The sequence below is a fragment of the Ammospiza caudacuta genome, chromosome 2, assembly GCF_027887145.1.
Source record: "Ammospiza caudacuta isolate bAmmCau1 chromosome 2, bAmmCau1.pri, whole genome shotgun sequence".
NCBI lineage: Eukaryota > Metazoa > Chordata > Aves > Passeriformes > Passerellidae > Ammospiza > Ammospiza caudacuta.
In genome coordinates this window covers 17,102,599-17,125,338 of record NC_080594.1, presented here as the reverse complement: position 1 = coordinate 17,125,338, position 22,740 = coordinate 17,102,599, and the positions used below count along the sequence as shown (strand labels likewise).

General features: G+C 35.9%; 1 protein-coding gene across 24 annotated transcripts in view; it reads left to right on the top strand.

Moving 5' to 3' along the window:
• The window catches only part of ABI3BP (ABI family member 3 binding protein), a 135,635-nt gene that overhangs the window by 90,310 nt on the left and 22,585 nt on the right, over positions 1–22,740 (top strand). For 19 of the 24 annotated variants that reach the window (XM_058800302.1, XM_058800301.1, XM_058800287.1 and 16 more), the window contains 14 exons: positions 318–392; positions 1,228–1,302; positions 2,572–2,646; positions 3,263–3,337; positions 4,947–5,021; positions 5,651–5,725; positions 6,208–6,282; positions 7,967–8,041; positions 8,521–8,595; positions 9,706–9,771; positions 10,097–10,171; positions 15,466–15,561; positions 19,604–19,714; positions 22,478–22,561. In XM_058800302.1, the coding sequence (XP_058656285.1) occupies positions 318–392; positions 1,228–1,302; positions 2,572–2,646; positions 3,263–3,337; positions 4,947–5,021; positions 5,651–5,725; positions 6,208–6,282; positions 7,967–8,041; positions 8,521–8,595; positions 9,706–9,771; positions 10,097–10,171; positions 15,466–15,561; positions 19,604–19,714; positions 22,478–22,561 (1,107 nt within the window). The remainder of the gene's footprint in view (positions 1–317; positions 393–1,227; positions 1,303–2,571; positions 2,647–3,262; positions 3,338–4,946; positions 5,022–5,650; positions 5,726–6,207; positions 6,283–7,966; positions 8,042–8,520; positions 8,596–9,705; positions 9,772–10,096; positions 10,172–15,465; positions 15,562–19,603; positions 19,715–22,477; positions 22,562–22,740) is intronic. The other 5 variants (XM_058800289.1, XM_058800286.1, XM_058800298.1 and 2 more) reach the window with 3 other exon arrangements.

Genomic DNA, 22,740 nt, shown 5'->3' with positions numbered 1-22,740 from the left:
ATCCTGAAAGCTTTCTTTCTCTTTCTTTTTCTTCCCTTCCCCTCCAGTTTTATGAATTGAAATTCAATCCTTCATAGCAGACTGGAAAATAATTCTGTTCCATTCAAACCTCAATTTCACTGTCAGAGCACAATCACTTCATTAATTCTGGGTCATATGATTGCTTGAGGCAGATCCATTTGACTAAGGCTTTTTTGTCACTTGAATTTGATATTGTGAATCATTCCAGGACTACACCCATTACAGAGCAGTTTATTTATATTTGAATCTACTTACTACTTTAATAATGCTTAACCCAGTTTCTTTCTTTCTTTCAGCTTCTAAAGATATATATCACAGGCCTTCCAAACCTAAAACATCACCCAGTCCACGTGTTCCTCCAACCAGAGCAAGTAAGCTTATCAATATTTTGCCCTTTAGTGCATGAAAGTTTTGTCACTTTGATAATGCTCAAAATGGATGAATTCTGTGAAGATACAGAGATACTTATTGTCTAGGCTGTGCTTCACTGTCATAATAAAATTTTGCTTTACAGCTGTCATTGAACATAATCAGCTGGATATTTGTACATGTCAATGACACACAGTGGAGATATGTGTGTTAGCACTCGTCCTTAGCCCTTGCACACAGGAAAATCTGCATTTTGATTTCCTTAATATCTGTATTTTTGAGTTGCTTCTTTAAAAGTGTAAAATTACAGTACTTTTCTGTTCCCAAAACTTTGGATATAGCTCTGTCAATTTGAAAATTAGAGGTAAATTTCCATGTTTCTTCTGCTTTGACTTGTTTGCTGAGGATTTTTTTTTTTTTAATGCAAAGTTGATTTAAATGAGCAGCAGGTTTTTGGAATATGAAACACTTGTGAAGCACAACTATGAAGTGTTAGAACTACAGCAGTTTACTCTGTAAAAATCTGTGTTTGTTATTGCTGTTAGGAGTGGGGAGTTGATCTGACCCTGCACTGTAAAAGTCACTTTTTCTTTAGTCTCTGCACTGGCATTGTATTGATTCCACTAACAGGAGATCTCTTTGGGATTATTTTAAAATGACAGAAATAATCCCTAAAAAATTTCTTATCAGAAAACAAATCTTCTGATTCAGCAGAAAAGTTGAAAGATGTATGTTAAATCATCATCCTCAACAATGTGTTCAAAACTTTGCACATCTTCATAAGTCCAAGAATCATCATCCTCAATAATAAATTCAAAACTTTGCTCATTTCCACAGGTCCCAAAGAAAGTTGGCGTGTCCCTTCCAAGCCCAGGGCATCACCAAGTCCGGATGTCCCATACACAAGACCTGGTACACATTGTTCTTTTGTTGTGATTGAATATCCAGGGTTCTTTTGGGTTGTCTTTCCTCAGCAAACCAAGGGCTGATTAACATTTCTTCACATTGCAAATATGTTCTCTGATGATTATTAAATATGTGGTTCCAGGAAAACAGAGCTGATTTCTGTTTTTAATGTCTGAGTTTTAGTAGTAGCCTCTGCTTTTCAGCCACAAGACATCTATCACAGCTGAATAATCTGTACAGCAGGGTAGACAACGCAGAAACACCATGAGAAGTTGGAAGAAGTTGCATCTCTTTTGTGCCTGTCAAAAGGTGCTTGGAGAAAAACCTATTTGAGGGCCTTAATGTATGACTCCAAATATCTCTAACTGAAACACTCATAGGTTTGTGTGACCTGGTAATGGAATGTCACCCTCAAAAATAAACTTAATAGGGATTTACATACTAATGAATGACCAAACCTCTGTAACTTCTAACAGTTCTGAGAGTATCTCTTGAACATTATTTTGAGTGAGTGTATATTCACTAATTTTACAAAGAAAAGCAAAAAAAAAAAAAGAATGTGGTCCAAATTGAAAACAAGCCAGTCATGCCAAAGGGAGTATTTTTACCACTAACTTATACTCACCACTAACTCTGTGCATCTTGTTGTTTTCATGGAGTTTTGGCAGTACATTTACAGTTGAACAAAAAAAGACGGCAGCAGGTGAATTTGTTACCTTGAGCTGGTCATTATTATTTTTTCAGTACTCCTTGGGCCAATGTTTATATATCACTAGTCTGTTTTTCACATAATGTGTTTGTGGTTTTGAGTTGTTCTCTTTTCTACTAATTGAACTACATTCTACTCTGTTGCAGGTACTGAAAGATTCCTAGCTGGTTTTTTGTCTTCGCATAAAATTTCTTTTTCTGTCACACATGATAGAATTCCTTTGAATTCCTCCTTGTAGGAGACAAGCACACCATGGGTATTGCAGTTATGGGTTCTGAAATACAGAACTACCTTCCCTGTAGCTGTCTGTGCTCTTTCTGGCTTTGTTGCTTGACTCCAGATTTTGCTTACCTGATTAATTTTCCGTTCATGTTTTCATTCAGGATTTTGTTTTCTCTTGAATTCCTGACATGTATCTGACCTGTTCTTGATGTGTATCTGACACTCAGTTTTTCAGGCTGTCATGCAAGGATTGTTTTTCTTTGCAAGCATGAGACATGCAGTGCCTGTGCAACAAACCTAATTTTGTCAAAGTATAAACCCTTAAAATAGTTCTTTTCTTTCAGCTGTTAAAGAACCACATCATATTCCTTTTAAACCTAGAACAACTCCCATCCCGGATGCTCCATACAGGAGGCCTGGTAAATTATCTGGTCTTTTTGAAGCTTCAGTGGATAATTGAACAATTGCTTTTGGGGTGGCAATGGGGGGAATAATCATCAGTGCATCAGCTGTCGCCTGGTTACTATTCTAGGTTAAGAAATCTTTGCAATTAAATATGACAGAAACTTCAACAGTTCAAGAGTTTTTGTATTTTATGTCGATATTAACAGAAGAAATAGTATCAGCCTATATGTTTTAATCAAGGATAAAAAGTTATTTGCAGCTTCTATCTGAGCAACACACTTTAATAGTGTGCACCGTGTTTTTGAAGCTTTTATGAGAGAAACTTCCTAACACTGTTGCAATGCTTTTTCTTTATACATGCATTTTTACCCAGATTAGAGTGAGGATTCCCTTCAATTCTATTTTGCTTAGGTGACTCCCCATCATAAATCCAACTGATCTATGTAATATAATCAGTGATTTCACTGAGGGTTTGTTGCTGCTGTTTCCTAACCATAAATTTCTGAGGGTAAATGCTATGACATCCCTTTCCTGTTGTATAGAGTATAGTGCTGAAAGGATTTTTGAGAAAAAGAGGAAAGGGAGATTCCTTTCGTTATTCAGATAATTTATTGACATTTTTTCCAACAGAGATTCTTCCAACCTTTGATGAACAAGATACAACTATGATTCCTCATATTCCTGAAAGAACAAGGGCAATATTTGGTAACTGTTATTTCATAAATAATTATTCTATTTTACACCTTTTTTAGAGAATATCGTCTTAGAGAGAGCTTATTATATTTTATTAAAAGCTAATAATGAAATTTTGCTCTTCTTGTAGATACTTACTTGATCTTTGGTCTTGATAAGGGTAATGATGCATGAGCTCATTTACTTTCAAAGGTCCTTTTCCTCCTCTTCTAGCCTTTCCAGTCAGGATGATGCAATTCCTCCAGATGTTATCTATTTTCTAGTAAAAGGGAACTTTGTGAAGCATCACTATCTGCTCTTTAAATAGAGTCATAGTATATTCTGGGCTGGAAGGGACCCACAAGGATCATCAAGTCCAACTCTGAAGTAAACTGGCTCATCACAACCCTTGCATTATCACCATGCTCTAACCAGCTGAGTTAATGCCCTGTTCTTCATGTGAATTATGGTTGTTTTCATTCTAAAATACTCTTCTTCTTCACCCCTCATGGTTTAATTTTAGAGAAAAATTTTAATATATCAACAATGACACAGTCTCCAGAGCAGCTATCTAAATAGCTCCAGAGCAGACCATCTAAATCCCACTCTACTACTTGAAACCATCCTCTCTGCTTTCTTCAGTTATCCATGTTGGGAAGACTTGCTTAAATACATGAAACCTTAGCTGAGTGTTCATCTTGTTAAATTGTCACTTGTGGACCAAGTAAGGGTCACTGAACCAGCACTATCTGGGAGCAGGAGCATTGCTTGAGCAATCGTTGTTCAACCAGTTTTCTGTCCCCAGCTTCAGAGACAGACCTTGACTGTGATTTTCTGAGAATGAAATGTTAATAGGCATTTTATAATCTTCAAACTATGTTTCTTTTCTTTTTGAGGAAGAGGAAATTAAAATTGCTTTTAAACATGTTTCTATTTCAATTTATATTCCCTGTATGCAGAGATACTTAGGTTAGTATTCTTTCAGTATCTGTTCATCAATGAACAGATAGGCATTTATGAAGTAGGTGCTCTGTTGTAAACACCTGAGCTACCTGAGCAAGAGTCAGATGCAGAAAATGATTCTTCAGAGCAAGAGGGATGAAAACTGCACAGGCTAAGGCAGATAATTTTGGACCTCTCACATTGATGTAGACCACAGACTAAAAAGTGCTAAGATAACCTTTTCCAGTAAATGATTCCTAATTTTAGTTACACAATTTTTTTATCTGTATAGTGTGAAGATAATATTAAATCATTCCAACATAAGAACAAAATAATTTAAGTTAAAAATCAGTTTGACACAAATGTTCCAGTAAAAAAGAAATCCTGCCCTCATCTATTCATATGTGGCAGATGAGGAAGACACAGGTTACCACTGTCTATTTTTGTCCTATTACCATATGATGATGTATATTCCAGACTGCTTGATGCAAAGCTACAAATTTGTATATATTTTTTAGAAGTCTTTTGGCATAAGTGGCCATTTAACTTGTTTTCCTTTCTTTGCAGGAATTCCAGCTTTCAGTTTATTCTTACATAATTTGCCTTATTCTAGATCAGATCATAGTTATGTTCCCCGTGTGCTGTGAAAAGCAGTGTTTTTTTTCATTATTGTTTTGGGTGCTTTCTGTTTTTATTCCAGCTCCAACTGAAAAACCATTCATTCATACCAAACGAAAAACAACTGAAAGACCAAGAGTGCCATACACCAGACCTGGTAATGGAGGCATTATTTTAATTTGGTGTTCAATCATTCTTTCCCCAATATCAGGTTTTGTGCTTCTTAATGGGATTATCCCTAGCCAGTTTTGTGGTGAAGCAAATGCATTACACTTCAGATGATCAATCCAAAATAAGCCAAAACTGCACTACAAATAATAGCAATATATGTATAATATATATCATGGTATTCCTCTGTCTATTACATATAGCAAATGATGACTGGAATGTAGTAGTGTGGGTATTGACAAATTTCAGTGCCTAGGCAGACTGAGTTCTCTGTGATTACTGGTAATCTTGGGTACTCTGTGAATATTTTTTGTTAATCTTTTCTTGAAATGCAGCAGAACTCCTTTACAATGTGCTTGTGCAGTTAGCTACAGACATTGTCTGCTGTACTGAAATGAAAATAGCTTTAAAAATAGTTCTGGAGGGCTGTGTGCTTTCCCATTTTTGATATAAATATATAGCAGAAGTTAATAGAGAGATAATTATGTCTGTCAGCAGCTGGTTTTCAAAATATTCTGCTACTCCTTAGTTTGGGACATTTTACAGATTTTAGCAAATGCTGCTTTGTTTGGATTACAAATAAATATTCTAAGATTTTTCACATTTTCTCCTTAACAGCAATATATCCGACAACTCCGCAACCAATTTTTACAAAATCTTCTACCACCACTGGTCGGTCAAGGGCAACGATGGGTAAATAAGTTTCCTTAACATTAAGATGCAGGTATTTCTAATTTTTCAGTGGAGAAATTTCTAGAGAACATGCTCCAATGCGGTATTTATATAACACCATTCCACTATCCGTCATTCTGCTGCCACGTGCATGTGTCTTAGGATACAGACGATTCTCATTTCTATTTGTCAAGTAAAGCAAAAATAGCATACAACTTATGTCTGATCAGAAGTCTGTATTTGTCAGATCTCCAACCAGAAGTCAGTGGCCTCATTTTTCTTTTAGAGCAAGAATTTTAGCCCCTAACTCAACTTATCCTACAGCACGCTGCTGGGACTTTTCTGTGTTTTGGCTAGTGGTTTTGTTTCAGGTTCCAGAAAGCCATGGAATTGTTATTGTCTTTTTTTCAGGCATTTGAGGCATGCATTTTCTGTGGGCTAAGTATGGCATTGGATCATGACTCCTGAAGACTACAATAATAATCTTTTTCCTTTTCTTTCAGCTCCAAAAGAAACACTGCTCATTCCTTCCAAATCCAAAACATCTGTTGGGCCAGAAGTACCACAAACTAAACCTGGTAATTTACAGTTTGTAACTTTAGAAGTGTTACTGTGGCACTGCCTTAGTTATATTTCTGCTGTCACTGAGATTTGTGGTCATGAGGTATGCATAATAAGTAGACAGAATTTTGTGTCGTTGTTCAGCTGAGAACTTGTTCATAAATTATATCAAAGTGAATGCCCAAGAATTGGATCAATTTCCATGGAAAGAAGTTGAATGGGCTTAGTAGCCATCAAAAAATGTGAGAAATTTAATTAATTTTAATAAAAATATATTTCTGTGCTTACATTCAAAAAAATTCTTTTGTTTTGGGGAATTTTGTTTTTCTAAAAACATGTGATTCAATTTCTCAAGTACTTTTGAAAATCGGTATACAGAGTTTCAGTCCAAGATATTTGACATGCTAAGAGTAGAAGTGCCTTCAATACCAGTGATTTTTGCAGTAACCATGGTACATTCAGAGATGCACATCTATAGTGAAGGGTGATGATATCTGAGCTTTAGCACAAGGTGATCTATTTCAGTAGAAATTGCTAAGGAGGAAAGGAACAGCAGAAAAATACAGTTAGGTGAGGAGAGACTACATGTCTATAAGAGCAGCTCCTGAACTTTCCTTCTCTCTGATCTAACCTCTGAATTGATAAAATTTTATTCTCAGACAAATAGCTTAATCGGTAGTTTAGTAATTTCCTCCCCACTTCTTTCTCCTTGCCCATTTTTTATGGTGAAAGAGATTCCACTATTCATTCAAGAACTGTATTCTATCTATACATACACCATATGTACATATATATTACTGTGTACATCAAACTGAACAGTCCAGGAAAAAGATTTCTTTTCTAAATGCCTTGTTTTGACAGGCTGTTCAATAACAAAGTTAGATTTTTAGTCTCAGTTGAATAAGAGCTATTTGCAATCATGTCATAGTTAACATGTGCCATCTTTTGGTACCACTACAAATTTAGTTTTAGGGAAAGAATTTCAGAGAACAGAATTTAGAGGCTTATTTTTTGCCTTTTAAAAAAATATGAAATTTATATATTAAGTCTAAATCATTATAAAGGTGCATATGCAAAACAAGCTACTGGTAGGAAAAACTGTAAACAAACTTTTTTTGTGAATATACATATTTCACAGTATATTTTACTGTGAAATATAAATGGCACCTTTCAGCAGCTCTCCTTATGCCAGTAAGGAGGTTATTTTCCAGCTTCCATATTCTTACCTTATTTCTTATTTATTTTACCTTATTTTCTTATTTATTGAAAGACAAAAGTCATGTAGTGTGTGCCTCTGCCTGCTAGTCTGTCCTTTTCATCCGGTAACTTAGAGACCTTTTAATTAATTCATTCAAATTTGAGTGAGGTCTGAAAAATAAATACATTACTCATAGCTTCTAGAATTTTCTTTTGAGAAATGTTAATTAATCAACAAGTATGAGAAAGACCAAAGACTGTCAGAACTCCAGGTTTAGGACAAGTGTTCTGAAGTTAGTGGGGGCCCAGCAGAATGCTTGCACTGTCTGGTTGTCAGCATGAAAATACATCCAGACTAATCAGAATGTGCCTGTCTCATGTCTGTTCAAATTGCCCTAGCAGATGTGCAGATAGGATTTTAGGAAACAATGGAGAGAGAGATCCTTCATGAAATCCAACTTCTTTAATTTGCCTTCTCACAGAACAATGGTTTATTTTTTATAGCTCCAAGGGCAACACACCTGGGATCAATTAACCTTGTAACAGTTCATGTTGTTGATGGGTCCAAAATAACTTTGGGTAATGAGAATATTGCATCAGTTTATTTTTCATCAATCTTTACTTTCTCTGCTTTTGCTATATGGCTAAACCTACAGTTTAATCAAAAGAAAAACTTTCATATATCTTTGTCATGTTCATTTGTTAGTTACAGTCCAGTGCATGTAAAAAATGTTGCTGGTTTTAATTTTCCAGTCATTTTTCTTATTTATGTGATTCTTTGTAGAAATAAGTACTACATGTACAAGGCTGAGGAGTCACATATAAAGGCATTGCCTTATCATCTTTTCTGGTTTTGTCTGACTTACTAATGATACATATCTTACCAGACTTGAAAAGTCTTTTACATTTATAAAAGCATGATTTTCAGCTAGATTTCTAGCACTGACTCTTTTGTTTATGATTTGCACAGACAGTTTGAATTTCCTTTCCATCTGTGATGTCTTATGTTTAAAAGGAAATAATTTGCATTTGCTAAGCAGTAATATGTCCATTTTCAGTTCCCAATGAAACATACCACATTTCACCCAGGCCCAAAATTGGTCAAGCAACTGAAATTCCTTGGTTTGATACAGGTAATTTTTTTAAGACTTTCTTAAGTTGTGGTGTTGAGAGTCTGTAGATCTTAAGTAAAATCAGTACAGTTTAATATTTAATAGTCTGTTCATTATTACCTTTAAAACTGTTTCAAATATGCAATATGAAAATTTATTTTTCCCCTTATCAAATATTTTAGTTTATTGCTCTGAAAATGGGATTTGCACAGTATTGCCTCAAATCTTGAAGATTATGTGAAGTTTTTAAACAGTATTAGAGCTGTGTATTGGATGCTCATGTATATAGTGTTGCAAACATTGATGCCGAGTTTCAACTTTTTTTTACAAAATCTAAATCTGTAAAACATCCCCAGTCTAAATGTTAAAAATGAGTAATATGTTCTGGCCTGTATTTTCTCCGATGCTTTGGAGAGGCTGGATTAAATGTTATGGGTCGAACATTTATTTGTCTTGACTATCAAATAGCCAGCTCTACTTGAAAAACCTGATTTACCGACGTTGCTAATTGGGCACATGGTAACAGTGACTATTGCTTATGCTTTCAGCTTCCACAGATCCCATAACATAGGGTGTCAAAATTATTTTGCAAGTGAAAGGCAACAATAAAAAAAGGTTGAGGGCTTCTGATTTCAGCCTTGCTGATGACGCTGTTCTTCAGCTGCCCTGCACAGTGTCTGCATTGAATGCTCCCAGTTGTTTTCTCAGCAATATTTTAATGTCTCATAGTTTTATCTAAGTCTTTGGTTTGGGGGGTTTCAGTTCGGTGTTTTATTTTGAGGTTTTTTGTTTGTTTGTTTTTTACAGAACCTAATTAAATGTCTTAAGGCCATGGATACCTTGCAGAGCTAACTCTGTATCCATATACAGTTGGGTAACTGGCTGTAAATATTTTACATCTTTTTCCTAAACCTACATATGAATGTAACTGGTCAGACTGCATGATGGAGCCATCTGGCCACTAAAGAAACTAGCATTTTCCACATGCATTTTGGATTAGATCTCATAGAACTCTCATGTGTCCATTTTGCTGTATCACATTGGTGCATGGACCTTTTTGTCTGGCAAATTGCACTGCACTGTCCCTGTTCTGTTACACACAGCATTGAAACAGGACCTTATTTCTTTTAGCACCTCATAAAACTCATCTCACTTCTGCAAGACCGCAGCCTACGGATAAAGCACAGACCAGACCTGGTAATAATTGTTTATTCAGTCTGGGATGGGGAGGAGATTAAATAGTTAATTAATTTTATCTATTCTTAGGAGAATTTTAAGTATTGCTGGGAGGGAAAAAAGGGGATAATTTTCAATCAATTAATAAGTCTAGTGGTAAACCCTTTCCAAATCAGAAAAAAAAAAAAAATGAAACCAAAAATATGTGTGTCATCACAGCAGGTTTTATTTCTTCTCTAGTGTGGAATTCTTGGCATCACATAGAAGTCTGTTGGGTACTCTTCTCATGGAACTTCTTTCTTTTTTTTCTTCTTTTTCCTTTTCTTCTTTTTAAACTCTCTTACAGCTTTTAGTAGAACCACACTACCGCCACTCAGAACAAGAGCACCTGGACTGCCAAAGTGGATTATGCCAACAACAGGTAGAGTTCTGGGTTTGGGGTGGTTTTTTTTTAATTTATCAATAAAAGACTGGAATGTGGCTTGCCCAAGTCATCTTGAGCCCTGCAAAATATCTCACTGTGTTTTATTCTAGAATTTCATTCCTCAGAGTGGAATGTGTAATTGCTTTTACTGATCTTGTCATACAATTCCTGAGGGTGATTATGAAATTATATTGGCACTCAGTCTGTGTAAATTTACGGGTTTATTACTGTGTGGCTACTCTTTACTAATGCTTTCTAGATGTCACATCCACAATAAGTTCTGGAAAATGCTCCATTGAAAAAGATCACCCGTTTGTTTGAGCCCAAGTCAGGAGACTTGGTAGGGAAGCCTTAAAGCCAAGGATCTCTCTAGTTACTGCCTGTGCCCGTGGTGTGTTCACATCAGACCATGCAGTGTTTGGACTGTGCAGTATTCAGGCTTGGATACTTCAGCATCACAAAATTCCATGTTGGTGGATGGCAGACAACAGTGAGAGCTTCAATTTACATATCCTTAACCAACAGATAACAAATGTCCCTAACCCCAAAGATTTATTAAAAGTACATGTCTTCTTGGGGGAAAAATAATTTATGCTTTTTCAGTTGGTCTTGATTTTTCCATCCAATCAACATAATATTTTCAGTGATAATTCATAATGAATCCATTTTTTTTCTTTCCTAGAGCATTGATTTATTACATCAATACAAATAGCATTGGAGATTATTTTTATACAGCCATTGATTAATTAAAAATTAAATTAAATCTTGTACCAACAGTACAAGTTTAAAATAATAAATAATATAAATAAATAAATAATGTATATATTCAAGGCAAACGTTTAGCTGACCACCCACTAAAAGTTCTATTGTCCCATATTATTGCTGGCTCCTGTTACTATTTCTGTGCTAGCTAGATTAGGATAGCCTGAGGGATATTCCATCTATTCTAAAAATTTTTGCCTGTGTAATGTTTCTTTCTGCTATATTTGGCAAGTTAATACCTGTTGCTGATCATAGAATGCCTTGAGCAACTCATTCCTGTACATTTTCACAAGCCCACCATGTTGTTAGAAATGATAACATTTCTAACATTCTAAAAATTCAGCAGAGATGGTTGTATATTTAAATTGAAATAAATTTAACCTATTTAGAGTATGGCATACATTTCTGTATTACATATGGAGTGAATGCCTTCACTAGAGGTACAAGTTCTTTGACCTTTCATAGTCCTTCTGGTAAATTAAATAAGGCCATCAAATTCCAGACATCAGAGCCAGTTAAAGCATTAATTGCCTGATTTCAGTAGTTGTGGCTCAAAAGGTTTTGTTGCTAACTTGCACTGGAAATCACCTTATACAAGTGAGCTTTCTTATGTTTGATTACTGGAATAGGAGAATGCCCAAGGTCTCCAGGAGTTATCATATTATTAAATTATGCACTAACACACAATTACATTACACAGCATATTGAGCTTTCTCCCCTCTGGTCATAACCTCAGCAGAAGTATTTGGTAGGTTATTAAAAACACCTGCAAAAAATTAATACATGCTTAGTAAATCAGTAGTATAAGCACAATAGTAGTAAAACCTACGTGGAGTTTTGTGTTAATGCTGGTTTAAGTTGCTAAGGTACTGTTTTAAGCAATCATATTGTAAGTGGCCCTCTTGGTGTGCCCATCATTTGTTATTATTTCCATGGCTTTGTAGTAGTGCTTGTTGCCAGGAAGAACTAGAGTTTCATTGTGGTAGATTGTGTCAGAAGTCACCACAAAACTACTAATTACTGGGCATGCTATGTGTACTCACTGGTAAATAAGTACCTTCTTTTAGAATTCTTCTGAAAAATGATACTTCCAGTAGTGGTTTCCACTGCCAAGTTAAATAAGTATATTTTTTTTCTCTAAGTTAAAGAATCATGCTGTAGATGTCTTTTAGGTAAATTTTGTGTGCTGCCAAGTAAGCCCTTTAAGTCAAAGTATCCAAAATATCAAAGGCCTTTGTTATCTCCTGCCCACTTCTTTGTACCTGCAACCCCACTGCCACAACAGCTCATTGACACATTTCTGTGAGTCTGCAACTTTCTTCTGAGAAGTGTAAGAGAAATCACCAATGAATTCATACATTTATGTCATCTTGAGAGGGGACTGCAGCTTGTCACAACTTTTCAGTTCTGTGCTTTTCTTGATGATCAGTAAGTGAAATCCCAAATCTTCTGTAAGGCAAGTACATCACAGCATTGAGCCAGTGTCTGAGACACAGGGCTGACTGTGCCCACAAAAATAAACTTGCACAAAAAGGAATTCAGGTAACCAATTCAAGAAATCTTCTCTATCTCTCCCAAGCAATGTGCAGTTAATTATCTATTGCAAAAGAATTCCTATGTCTGCAAAAATCACTAGGGAAAGAACTCTATAACCTGGAACCCCAAATCCTACCAGCTGAGCAAAGACAGAAAAGGTTCCTTTTTCACTCTTTTCTGTGGTTGGTTTATCAAAATCCTGAACTTTTGACCTAAGATGATCAGAATTTTTAAGTGGGCTGTTAGGAATATATATATCCTCTATATATATATATATCCTCTATATGTGTAACAATATGTTTTCAGACTTACCTTTAGACATTACATCACTTATTCTAGGATATTCTGTTATTTGGACACCAGTTTGGATCTTTTCATTCCTTGCTGGACTGGCACTGCTGTTGATTGTGCTCCATTTCTTGCTCCTGGCTGGGCTTGTTAGCCTCAGTGCAAAGATGTTTCACCCCATGCAGGGAGGGTTGGCAGCTGCAGGTGATAAGCAGTGGAATTTGTTTTTTCCAGCACCAGCACATGGGGTTGTGGCTGGTTTCCTGGCAGGCTTCTCAGCCTCGGGGCCAGCTCTAGTGCCAGGTGGTAAACTGCACTGTGGAAAGGGGGCAGGGATTGCTTCCTCATGGCTAGCATTTCTTTTAGGTTTTTGTCATGTTTTAGCCATTTTCTCTAGAATGCCATTTTATTCAGATGGCTTTTCATGTTGGTGTATGTAATTTACCTTACTGGGTTGTTTTTTAATTTAATCCTAACCATGTAAATACTGCTCCTGATCTACTGAGCTTTCTGACAAATGTCAGCAAACAAACTTTGAACAACATTTTTATTTCCCTTGTGAAATGGAGGCATACATGGTTTTCATTAAAATGACCATTAACTTTTTGTTCTGTTTTCTTTTTATTTTTTAAACTGTGTGTGTATAGCCAAGTTCCAGAGGAACTCAAGTATAAAGGTATTTCAGTTTATTTTATCAAGAGGACTTTTTTCAATATTTCCCTTTAAATGATCCACCCTCCTAATAGTATTCCTACAATTAAAGACATCAGAACCAGGAGAGGTTGGTTTAACATGTTCCAGACCCCATGAGTCTTTCCAGGAAAAAATATAAAATTAAAAGAAGACTCAAAGACATATGCAAGTAATAGGTCTATTCTAAATTCTAGCTAAAAGTTTGGATGAACATGGTAAGTGCTTTTAATAAGCAAGTTACATTAGGTAGAGTAAGGCAAATGCTATGACAAATTCAGCAAACTTTGGTTGTGCAGGTACCTTGTGTGAAAATATAAACTTTCATGTAACTTGAAGTACTCAAAATAGGAGATTTTGTCAACATGAAGGTATTGTGGTTTGAAACTTTGACTTATTTTTCATTACTACTTTACCGATGTCTGAACAGTAGTGCATGTTTCTGAAAAGAAAACAAAATTACTTCTTCCAGCTAGAACATGTGCAATATTTTGTTCATTCTCAGCTGACATAACTCAGAAAATATTATTAATCTAAATTTGATTCTAAGAAGCAGAATAGAGATTGGTTTTCTGTAGAGACTGTAGCATGCACAAATAATTTAGGCTTGTTATACACACTTGAGTGATTTAACGTGAATTAGTCAATGTGCAACCACATTTTGTTGATATGTTCACTTAAAAGTGAGCTGAGAAACTAAACTTGCTCTAACTATACCTCATGATGTACAAGATTATTTTTATTTTTTTTAAGGCTGGTGCTGGTCTTCTCATGCCTTTTCTTCCTTGAACGTCATTCGCATGAAACATTGATTATCGCTCTGGTGCTTTGTATAGCTGAAGATCTAATTAATCTTTTTAATTATCTGAAGACAAATTGCAGTTATATAAAACCATAGGTATGATGTGTTCAGATATTTTATACACAGGGACCAGGTCACCTGTGTCCATTTCCCAGCTTCCTGCAAGTCTTACTCCCAGCTTACTTTAATCTTCAGTAAATTATTTATCATGTATGGACTGTGGATTTATAATGAACATGCAACAAAAAATGGTCAAATAGTAAAGTAATTGAAAAATTACCTGCTTCATTCCATTAAAATACTAGTGAAATATCAAATCAAATTTAGATCCAGATTATAAATCTATGAAATCTTTAGCTGAAGTGATTAGGTCGTGTTGGAACAGGGTTGGAATTTGATAATTATAATAATATTGAGATTTTTTTTTAAATATAATAAATTTTAGGGATTTTTGCCTAACATCCTGAGCAAGGGTGCAGGGGGGTTTTCCCACAAACATGATGAAGCTGCAATGCATCTTCTTGCTTTACTGGATAAAGTAAATATACTTACTTTATGTAGAGACAGGATATTAGTTTAACATTCTGGCTGTCCTATAAATACCAGCATGTCAAACAGTCGTTCTGCACCAGGAGTTGTGTTGATCTTTTAATGCCACTTACTTTTTTAAAAATGTGTTTATATAACTTTTAAGTAGGATTTTCTCTTATATGCAGACTGGAGATACTGTATACTTTGTCTCCTGTACTCCAAACATGGTGAATAATTCGGTCCAGAATTGCTCTAACCATTTAATATGGAGGATGACCAGAGATCCTATAATGGGGAGAAGGAGAATTTTGTCCTTTGCAAAAATCAATGGACATTTTACTCTTTACACTGAAAAACTAGAATGTTCTCTCAACTCATTTTTCCACAAATAATCTTGGTTTAACTCATCTGTTACCTCTTCATCTTATTAATTTTCTCTTTCCAAATATACTTTACTTGAGGAATGTTTGAACTTAAACTGCAGACTTTGTAGAACCAGATCATTTTCCACTTACCCGAATAAGAAGATAATGGATATGACCAAGTTATCAGTAAAAACATGGATGAGACACTTGTTGGTTTTGCACATGATATCACCTGGAGTTTGAACATATTCAATATACAAATATACCATGACTTGGTGCCACACTGTAGATACTTATTTCATTTTTTTTTTTTACAGATGGCTTTTATACACCTGAGGCTACTCCCAGACCAATTGACATGGATGTCAAAAGACCTCCAGACTATGTTGACACCTGGCAAAGGCCAATTCCTGGTAAGGTTAATAAAACTAAATAACAGAGCAATTTTTAACAGTTGTTATTAAAAATAAAAACACTGCCTTTTCTGCACACAAAGCACCTCCACTGAGAAGAAAAAATAGTTCATAATCATCTTCATCAATACAAATTCTTGTGGCTTCAGGATTCTACTAAAAGAGATAATAATAATAATTTATAGTCACAACATAGTCACTTACATATGCTTAGTCACTACATATGGTAGAAATTTTCACCACCAGAGCTGTATCCTTATGATCTAACAGCTACAATACGTAAGCACTGATTTTTTTAATGCTAATGTTTTCCATATAGCAAAGGAGAATCAGGTAACCAACTTGTACTCCCATGTATGAGGAAGTTTCATTGAATATTTGGATTGTTGGGAAAATTAGAACATTAGGCTTGACGGAAAATAACAACGTGGAGTAAATCAGGTTACAGGGGTTTTATACATGTATAATACAAGACTTGTAAGGTTTACTCTTCTGGCAAATCTTGCAATCATGTTTTCAAATCTAAATATTTTAACTGAAACATACATACCACAGGTAAGTACCCTGATGTATAAATAATTTCTCTGCTTCATAAGCATAATCAAGCACAAAATTTGCTTTAGTTGTGGTTTTTTCTGACATAGAAACTGACTGAAAATGAAATATTTTGTTTTCCTCTTGGATTTACTACTCAGCTGCAGATGTTCTTTTTAGGTGGCTTCTTTTTGAGAACATGTTACTGGATTTTAAAACACTAATTTATAAACTGCTGTGTGTTCCTAATCCCTGTTGGATTTCCTTTGCATCTAATTTACCTCTACAAAGATAAGAGCCTATCTTGATGGCCAGGTTCTGATGTTTTATCATTTTTTAGTTTATTCAGTCTGACCACTGTACTTTGCAAAGATTAAATCTAGTCTGATGTACTATTAGTAGCAGCTGAAGGCCAAATGCAAAATCAAAATAAGGATGATACTCTGCACTTTTTGTTACTGAATGTCAGGCAGTGGTGTTTCCTTAAGTAAATCCAACTTGTGATTTGCAGAGACTTGAAGGTTTTTTATGCACATAGATTTGGGGGGACATTAAGACTAACTTTTACTTGTTTTATGACATTTGATGTCTAAAGTTAAGCTTTTAGAGATTTAAGGTCAGTCAATACCTTGAACTGTAGTCATAAAAGGCAGTTGGGTATGGTTGTGAAATTACCTACTACTCTTTCATAATTTTCTTGTATAACTGGAGTCTCATCTCTCTTCATGTGGCTTTAACATGTATATCAAAATTCATGGAATTGTAGAATGAGTTGGGTAAGAAGGAAAGTTTAAAGATCAAAGAGTTCCACTCACCTGCCTTGGGAGGGACACCTTCTACCAAACCAGGTTGCTTCAAGCCCCATCCAATGGTGCCAGGGATGGGGCAGCCACAGTTTCTCTGGGCAACCTATTCCAGTGCCTCACCACCCTCACAGTAAAGAATTTCTTCCTAAAATCTAATCCAAACCACCTCTCTTCCAGTATATATTATTATCTAATATAAATCTACCCTTTAAACAGTTTAAAACTCTCTCTCCTTGTCTCCTACCATTGTTAGAAGCCCTTTCTCCATTTCTCTCACAAGCCCTCTATAAGTACTGCATGTTGCACTAAGGTCTCTCTGGAGCCTTCTCCCCATTAAACAACCCCAACTCTCTGAGGTTCTTCATAGCAGAAGGGCTCCAGCCCCCTGATGGATTTTGTGGCCCTTCCATGGACTTGTTCTAACAGGTCTGTGTTGTTGTTTTTCTGGAGACCCCCACAGCTGGATGCAGCACTCCAGCAGAGGGGTAGAATAACCTCCCCTGCCCTGCTGGCCACACTCCTTCTGGTGCAGCCCAGGACACAAATGGCTTTCTGGGCTGCAAGCCCACATTGCTGGTTTGTCTCTAGTTTTTCATTCACCAGTATCCTCAAGTCCATACCTGCAGAGCAGGGCTGTTTATAGTCTTTCATCTAGCCAGCACTGAGACTGGTCATTGCACCCAAACCAGGAGCTAGATTTTGTGCTTGGCTTTATGGACTTTATGAGGTTTGCATTGGCCACTGCTCAACCTGCCAGAGTTGTCTGGATGGGATCCTTCCCTCCAGTGTCCACTGCACAACCAGCTTGTTATCATCCACAGAATTGCTGAGGGTGCCCCCATTCCCATTCTGTATGTCACCAATAAAGATGTCTGCCCTAAGAGACTGCTCATCCTTCTCTTTCATCAAGAGAGTCTGAGTTAAGGACTCCCAATCCATAAAGAAGCCTAGAGATTAATTAAATAAGAACATTTCACCATGTTGTTGTCCTTACAAGAATCTACACTCACGAAATCCCTAAATTCTGTTGTGCATCCTAGCTTACAAGTTCAGTCTCCACACACTGATAATTAGATTTTGTAGCATCATCGACCAGCACCCAAATCATTGTTGGAAGTAGCAGAAGGGAAAAGTAGAAATTCTTGTTTTTCCAGAGTACACTTCAGTAGATTCTATTGTGACCCAGTACTCTGAATGTTTTGTTTTAGTTATGTGCAACTGTTGTAGTTATGCTGCTCAGAAAATATTATAGAAACCACTGGCAAGTCAATACTTGCACATTTTTACTTCATAAATACCTTGGACAACCCCCTCTCTAATTATGAGCAGGGGGAAAAGTAATGATGAATACTACCATATAGTAATATCTAGGATATGATGACATATACACAAAAATTTATTATATTTTTTCTGGCCTTAAGCATATTTTTTTCATCTCCATCTGGAAATTAAGAATTACTATGAAACCTACAAATGCTATTTTCAAAACCACTACATCCTCCTAAATTAGATAGAGCATTATTTTCTGCCTTGATCTGAGTGATTTAAAAAAAATTAATCCACTGTTTTATAAGTGACTACAAGAGTCCAAAAAGGAAAAGAGAAGAGAGAGAGAGAGATGGAGATATTCCTGGTTGCATATTGTAATTATTTCCAAAAAAGCTCTCCTAAATCAGTCTTTGGATTTGTTCCCTTCTCGCCCACAGTCTCTCTATTTATAGGGTGAGCCAAGGACTGATACACAGGACCTGAGGTACCTTATGGTGCCAGTAATTCAGTATCAGGCAATTTGCAGAGTTGTTGACATTGGCAGTCTTATGATAATTGTACTACTCTTGAGGATTTTCTCCTTTTAGGTACAAAAAGGCTTTTGTTACATAAATGTGTTGCACATATCTCCTGGATTTTCTTAAGGAAAGAAGGGCAAAGGTGAATAATGGAACAAAAATCTTTGCCTTTCCATTGCATAATAAAATCCTTCATAATTGTCTGGAAAGTACAGTAAAAGGATTTGTAAGTATGAATTAAGGGGCTTATGTTTTCCTTTTATACCTCACTGTCAAAAGAAATTATCAGATAAATGTAGTGGGTACTGGCTGGAACTGCACATTGAAATAACCAAGTTGGGTGCTTCAGAAATTTCAGCAATGGTAATTGTCTTTACCTGTGTCAGTGTATGAGGTGACAGAAACTTTTTTCAGTTTTGGATGACATAGAATAAAGTGTTCCTAATGATAATTTCATTTTCTTACACATTTTGCTTCAAGCTGAGGGTGGCCAGTTGTGTTAGTCAGAAAGTACAAGAGGTCAGAAATTTTGTGAGTAAGATACTGAAGATGTTTCCTAGCATATTGAGATGGTGTTTGTTGTGTGAAGATGTATCCATTTGAATGCCAAAAATTACCGTCAACAAAAATGAGTAACTACACAGAAAGTGAGTCACTGAAACACTTGTGCAAAATCTCAAAGGAACTACATTTTTTCAGTGTAAACTTTTTGTAAAACTTCATGGCACACAGTTCTCAGAGATTTAAGGCTGAAAGTGTAGCTCAGATCATCTCCTAATCTCACCTCTCCACTTTTGATATTAAATCAGATATGAAACATTGCTTGAGAAGTCAGAATACAACTTCTAGTGTGTTTCTGCTTTGATGGAATTTGATGTTAAATAATTAATAATGCTGTCTTGTAATGTCATTCAGTGACTCTACCACCTGGCCCTCAGCACCCTCCTATTCCTCCTGCCAGACCTACACCAATGAGAAGAAAACCTCTGCCTCCTAACACCGTCACTGGTAAACCAGGGAGCCCAGGTATTTCAGCCTTTTCAGCATAATCATTTTATTGTGTGTGAGATAAAACTGGCTAGCAGGGTATAGGAGACTTCTGTAGCATAGATTTCTTTGATCTGTGATATCTATAGAAACTAGTCTTTTGGAACATACAGGCCTTGTGGTTTTTTGTCTTCTTACAAAAACCTTGTTTCTTTTTTTTCCCCCTAACCTAGGTATATCAAAGTCACACCTAGTAAGGAAGCTGAAAGCAAAATAGCACACTCCAAGTCATCCTTTAAGATCAACCTTAAGAATATTTCTTGTCTACTAATATGATTTTTTTGCTATTTAATGTGCATGTTGGATGGAGAGATGTTGACTATTGTGCTTCAGTTCCTAGCTATTTGTTAACTGGTTATTTGTTATGGAATTGCTCATATATATATATATATATGTATATATATATGGTACATCCATTAACCACTGCAAAAGTGAGCTGATAGTCACCCAGACAACTGACTGCACTGGGAGTCTATTATATATACTGGGAAGTAGAGCAAGCTGAGTTGTTCCATGTGCAGAGTTTAGCTTGATTATTGTACTCTGGCTTCTCAGTATTGGTTTAAGAGGACACACAAAATGTCACCTTTCCTATTTTATTTTAAGTTAATCCTGAAGCAGGTATTCAGTATCCACATGGATGTTCTGGCAGTGGATTCTACATAAGAATCCTTAGGCTAACATAACTCCACATAGTCAGAAACTATCATCTCCTTAAGCTTAACATCATGACAGCTTTTTTCCTCTTCATGTTGATCTCTGTAGTTCCTTGGAGGTACAAAGGTGTTTATGCATTAGAATATACAGCTATATATGAATATATAGCTCTACTGGATTTCCTATCGTGGTTTTTGTTGTTGTTTGTTTATTTTATTTGGGACTTTATCTGCTATTAAGGTGCTAAAGACCTAAATAATACTTAAGTATTTTGTGTCAGATGAGTAGCAAGAATCTCCCGGATGGATGAGACAATCTATATATTTATTCATCAGCAGAGCCAAGATTGAAATACTGTGTCTGTACTTGTTGTTGTTGGGTGGTGTTTCCTTAGCAATAGTTCCCAGAAAACAGAAGACCTCCTCAGTCTTAAACCTGATATATTTTCTTTAGTTTGTATTGGGATCTATACTAATTTGCTCCAGTAAGTGTCTAATTAATTTACCAGTGTTTTGAAATTTCAACAAAATTTTCAATTTTTCCTGACAGTGGAGGCTATGTGGTAGTCAGTATTTACCATACCTTCCTAGGCTTTCAAGATGGAATAAATTGCTTGAATCATCTGGTTCTTCCTTGTGGGGACAGTAGATTTTCCTTCTTCTGTGTTTCCTGGTGTTTTATCCAGCTTAGTTTTAAACATTGTAATTTTGTTTCTTCTGGTTCCCTGGAGAGAGAGACAGTTCCACTGTACCAACAGGAAAAATTTGCCTCAATGTTCTTGGATTTTTCCTGTCAGAATTCTGTCCTATTTCTCATTAACACTGTAATTAATTCCTTACTTGCATCTTTCTAACTCATCCAGTGGATATTATGGAAAGGTTTCTATGCAGACATTAAGTCTCCTGAATGGATAAAAAGAAATGGAAATGAGAGTTCCAGAAACTTTGTGAAACTGAACTCTAGCGAGAATATTTCAGATTTCCACTTCATTAAGAAAATTAGTGGAAAGTAGGGATTTTTGTTGCCTTAAACTTGGCTCTCCAGAGTTCTGCCTTCAGTTGCCACATTCTGTGTCATATATGATGGGGAGGTAACTACATTATGTAGTTCTTGACTCTTCAGAGTTCAGATTTCGCTGTCGTATCATGGTTATCTGGGAGTATCTGCATGTTTTATGAATTTAATTCTTGTCTTTTACAGCCATTATGCAAGAAATCAAGACCTTTACCATGGATTGTTTGCCTCTTAGAAACCTGTTTTCTTTATTAGGTGGTAACAGCTGAAGAATAACAGCAATGTCACATAATCTGAAATACTTTTTTTAAATAGTTGTCTAACTATAGGTGATAATATTGCCTCTATCAGTTAGTTTCTGTCCAGACTTATGGAACCTACTACAGAAATTATTTCAGCAATAAAACTTTTCTTCTTGATTGATATAGTGCTATAAATGTTGAAAATGCTGGACTTGGCTGCCTTTTCTTTGCTTTCATTTGAGGTTTTTCTTAATTTCATTTAGTGTAAGCTCCAGTACTGTTCTGTGGTGAAACTCTTAATGCAGACCACAGTTAAGGACTCAGTGTTTATCACTAGAAATGTTCAGCACCACTAATGTCTGTGCTATATTGAGAGCAGAAATTAATTAATCTTACCTATATTTGAGGGAAGAATCTCCAAGTTTCAGTTGCTGACTTCAGCTATTGTGCCTTGCAACTCAGGAAGAAATGTGCTCTTTCTTCAAGGAACAGCAATGTCAGAGCTGGTCATTTTGCATCCTTTTACCAGTCTGTGTAGGATGGTTCTGTGCATTAAACCAGGTTATATTCTAGACAACTAAAGTCCTCCAAACAACCTCAAAGTAGCAAAGAAATTTCTTACTGGGTTTCAGGATTAGGTTACGTTTGCAACTAGCACAGTTCAGAACTTTCCTGAATCCAGCTGAGGGATTACTAGGATTTGAATGAAAATATTTGTTTCATGAAGCAGTTGTCACAAACTGAGTTCTCTTAGAAAATGAGAAAGCTGTTTGACTCCTTCAAATGCTGAATGTCTTGTTGCTACAAGTCCCTCCATCTGTCACTGTAGCTAAGCCTGCTGGACCAACACCACCTGTGAGGACAGGAACATTATATAAGACACCAACAGCTTTTGCAACTCCAGAGTACTACGGTAAGCATGTTAGAAACAGTTCTGGTTTCTTCTTTTTTTTTCTTTTTTTTTCTTTTTTTTTTTTTTTTTTCTTTTTTTTTTTTTTTTTTTTTATTTACATTAAGGTTTCCATTTTTCTTTTGCTTCCCTTCCCTGAACTTTATTGATGCGCTGTATATTCAACATAAGAAATTATTGTG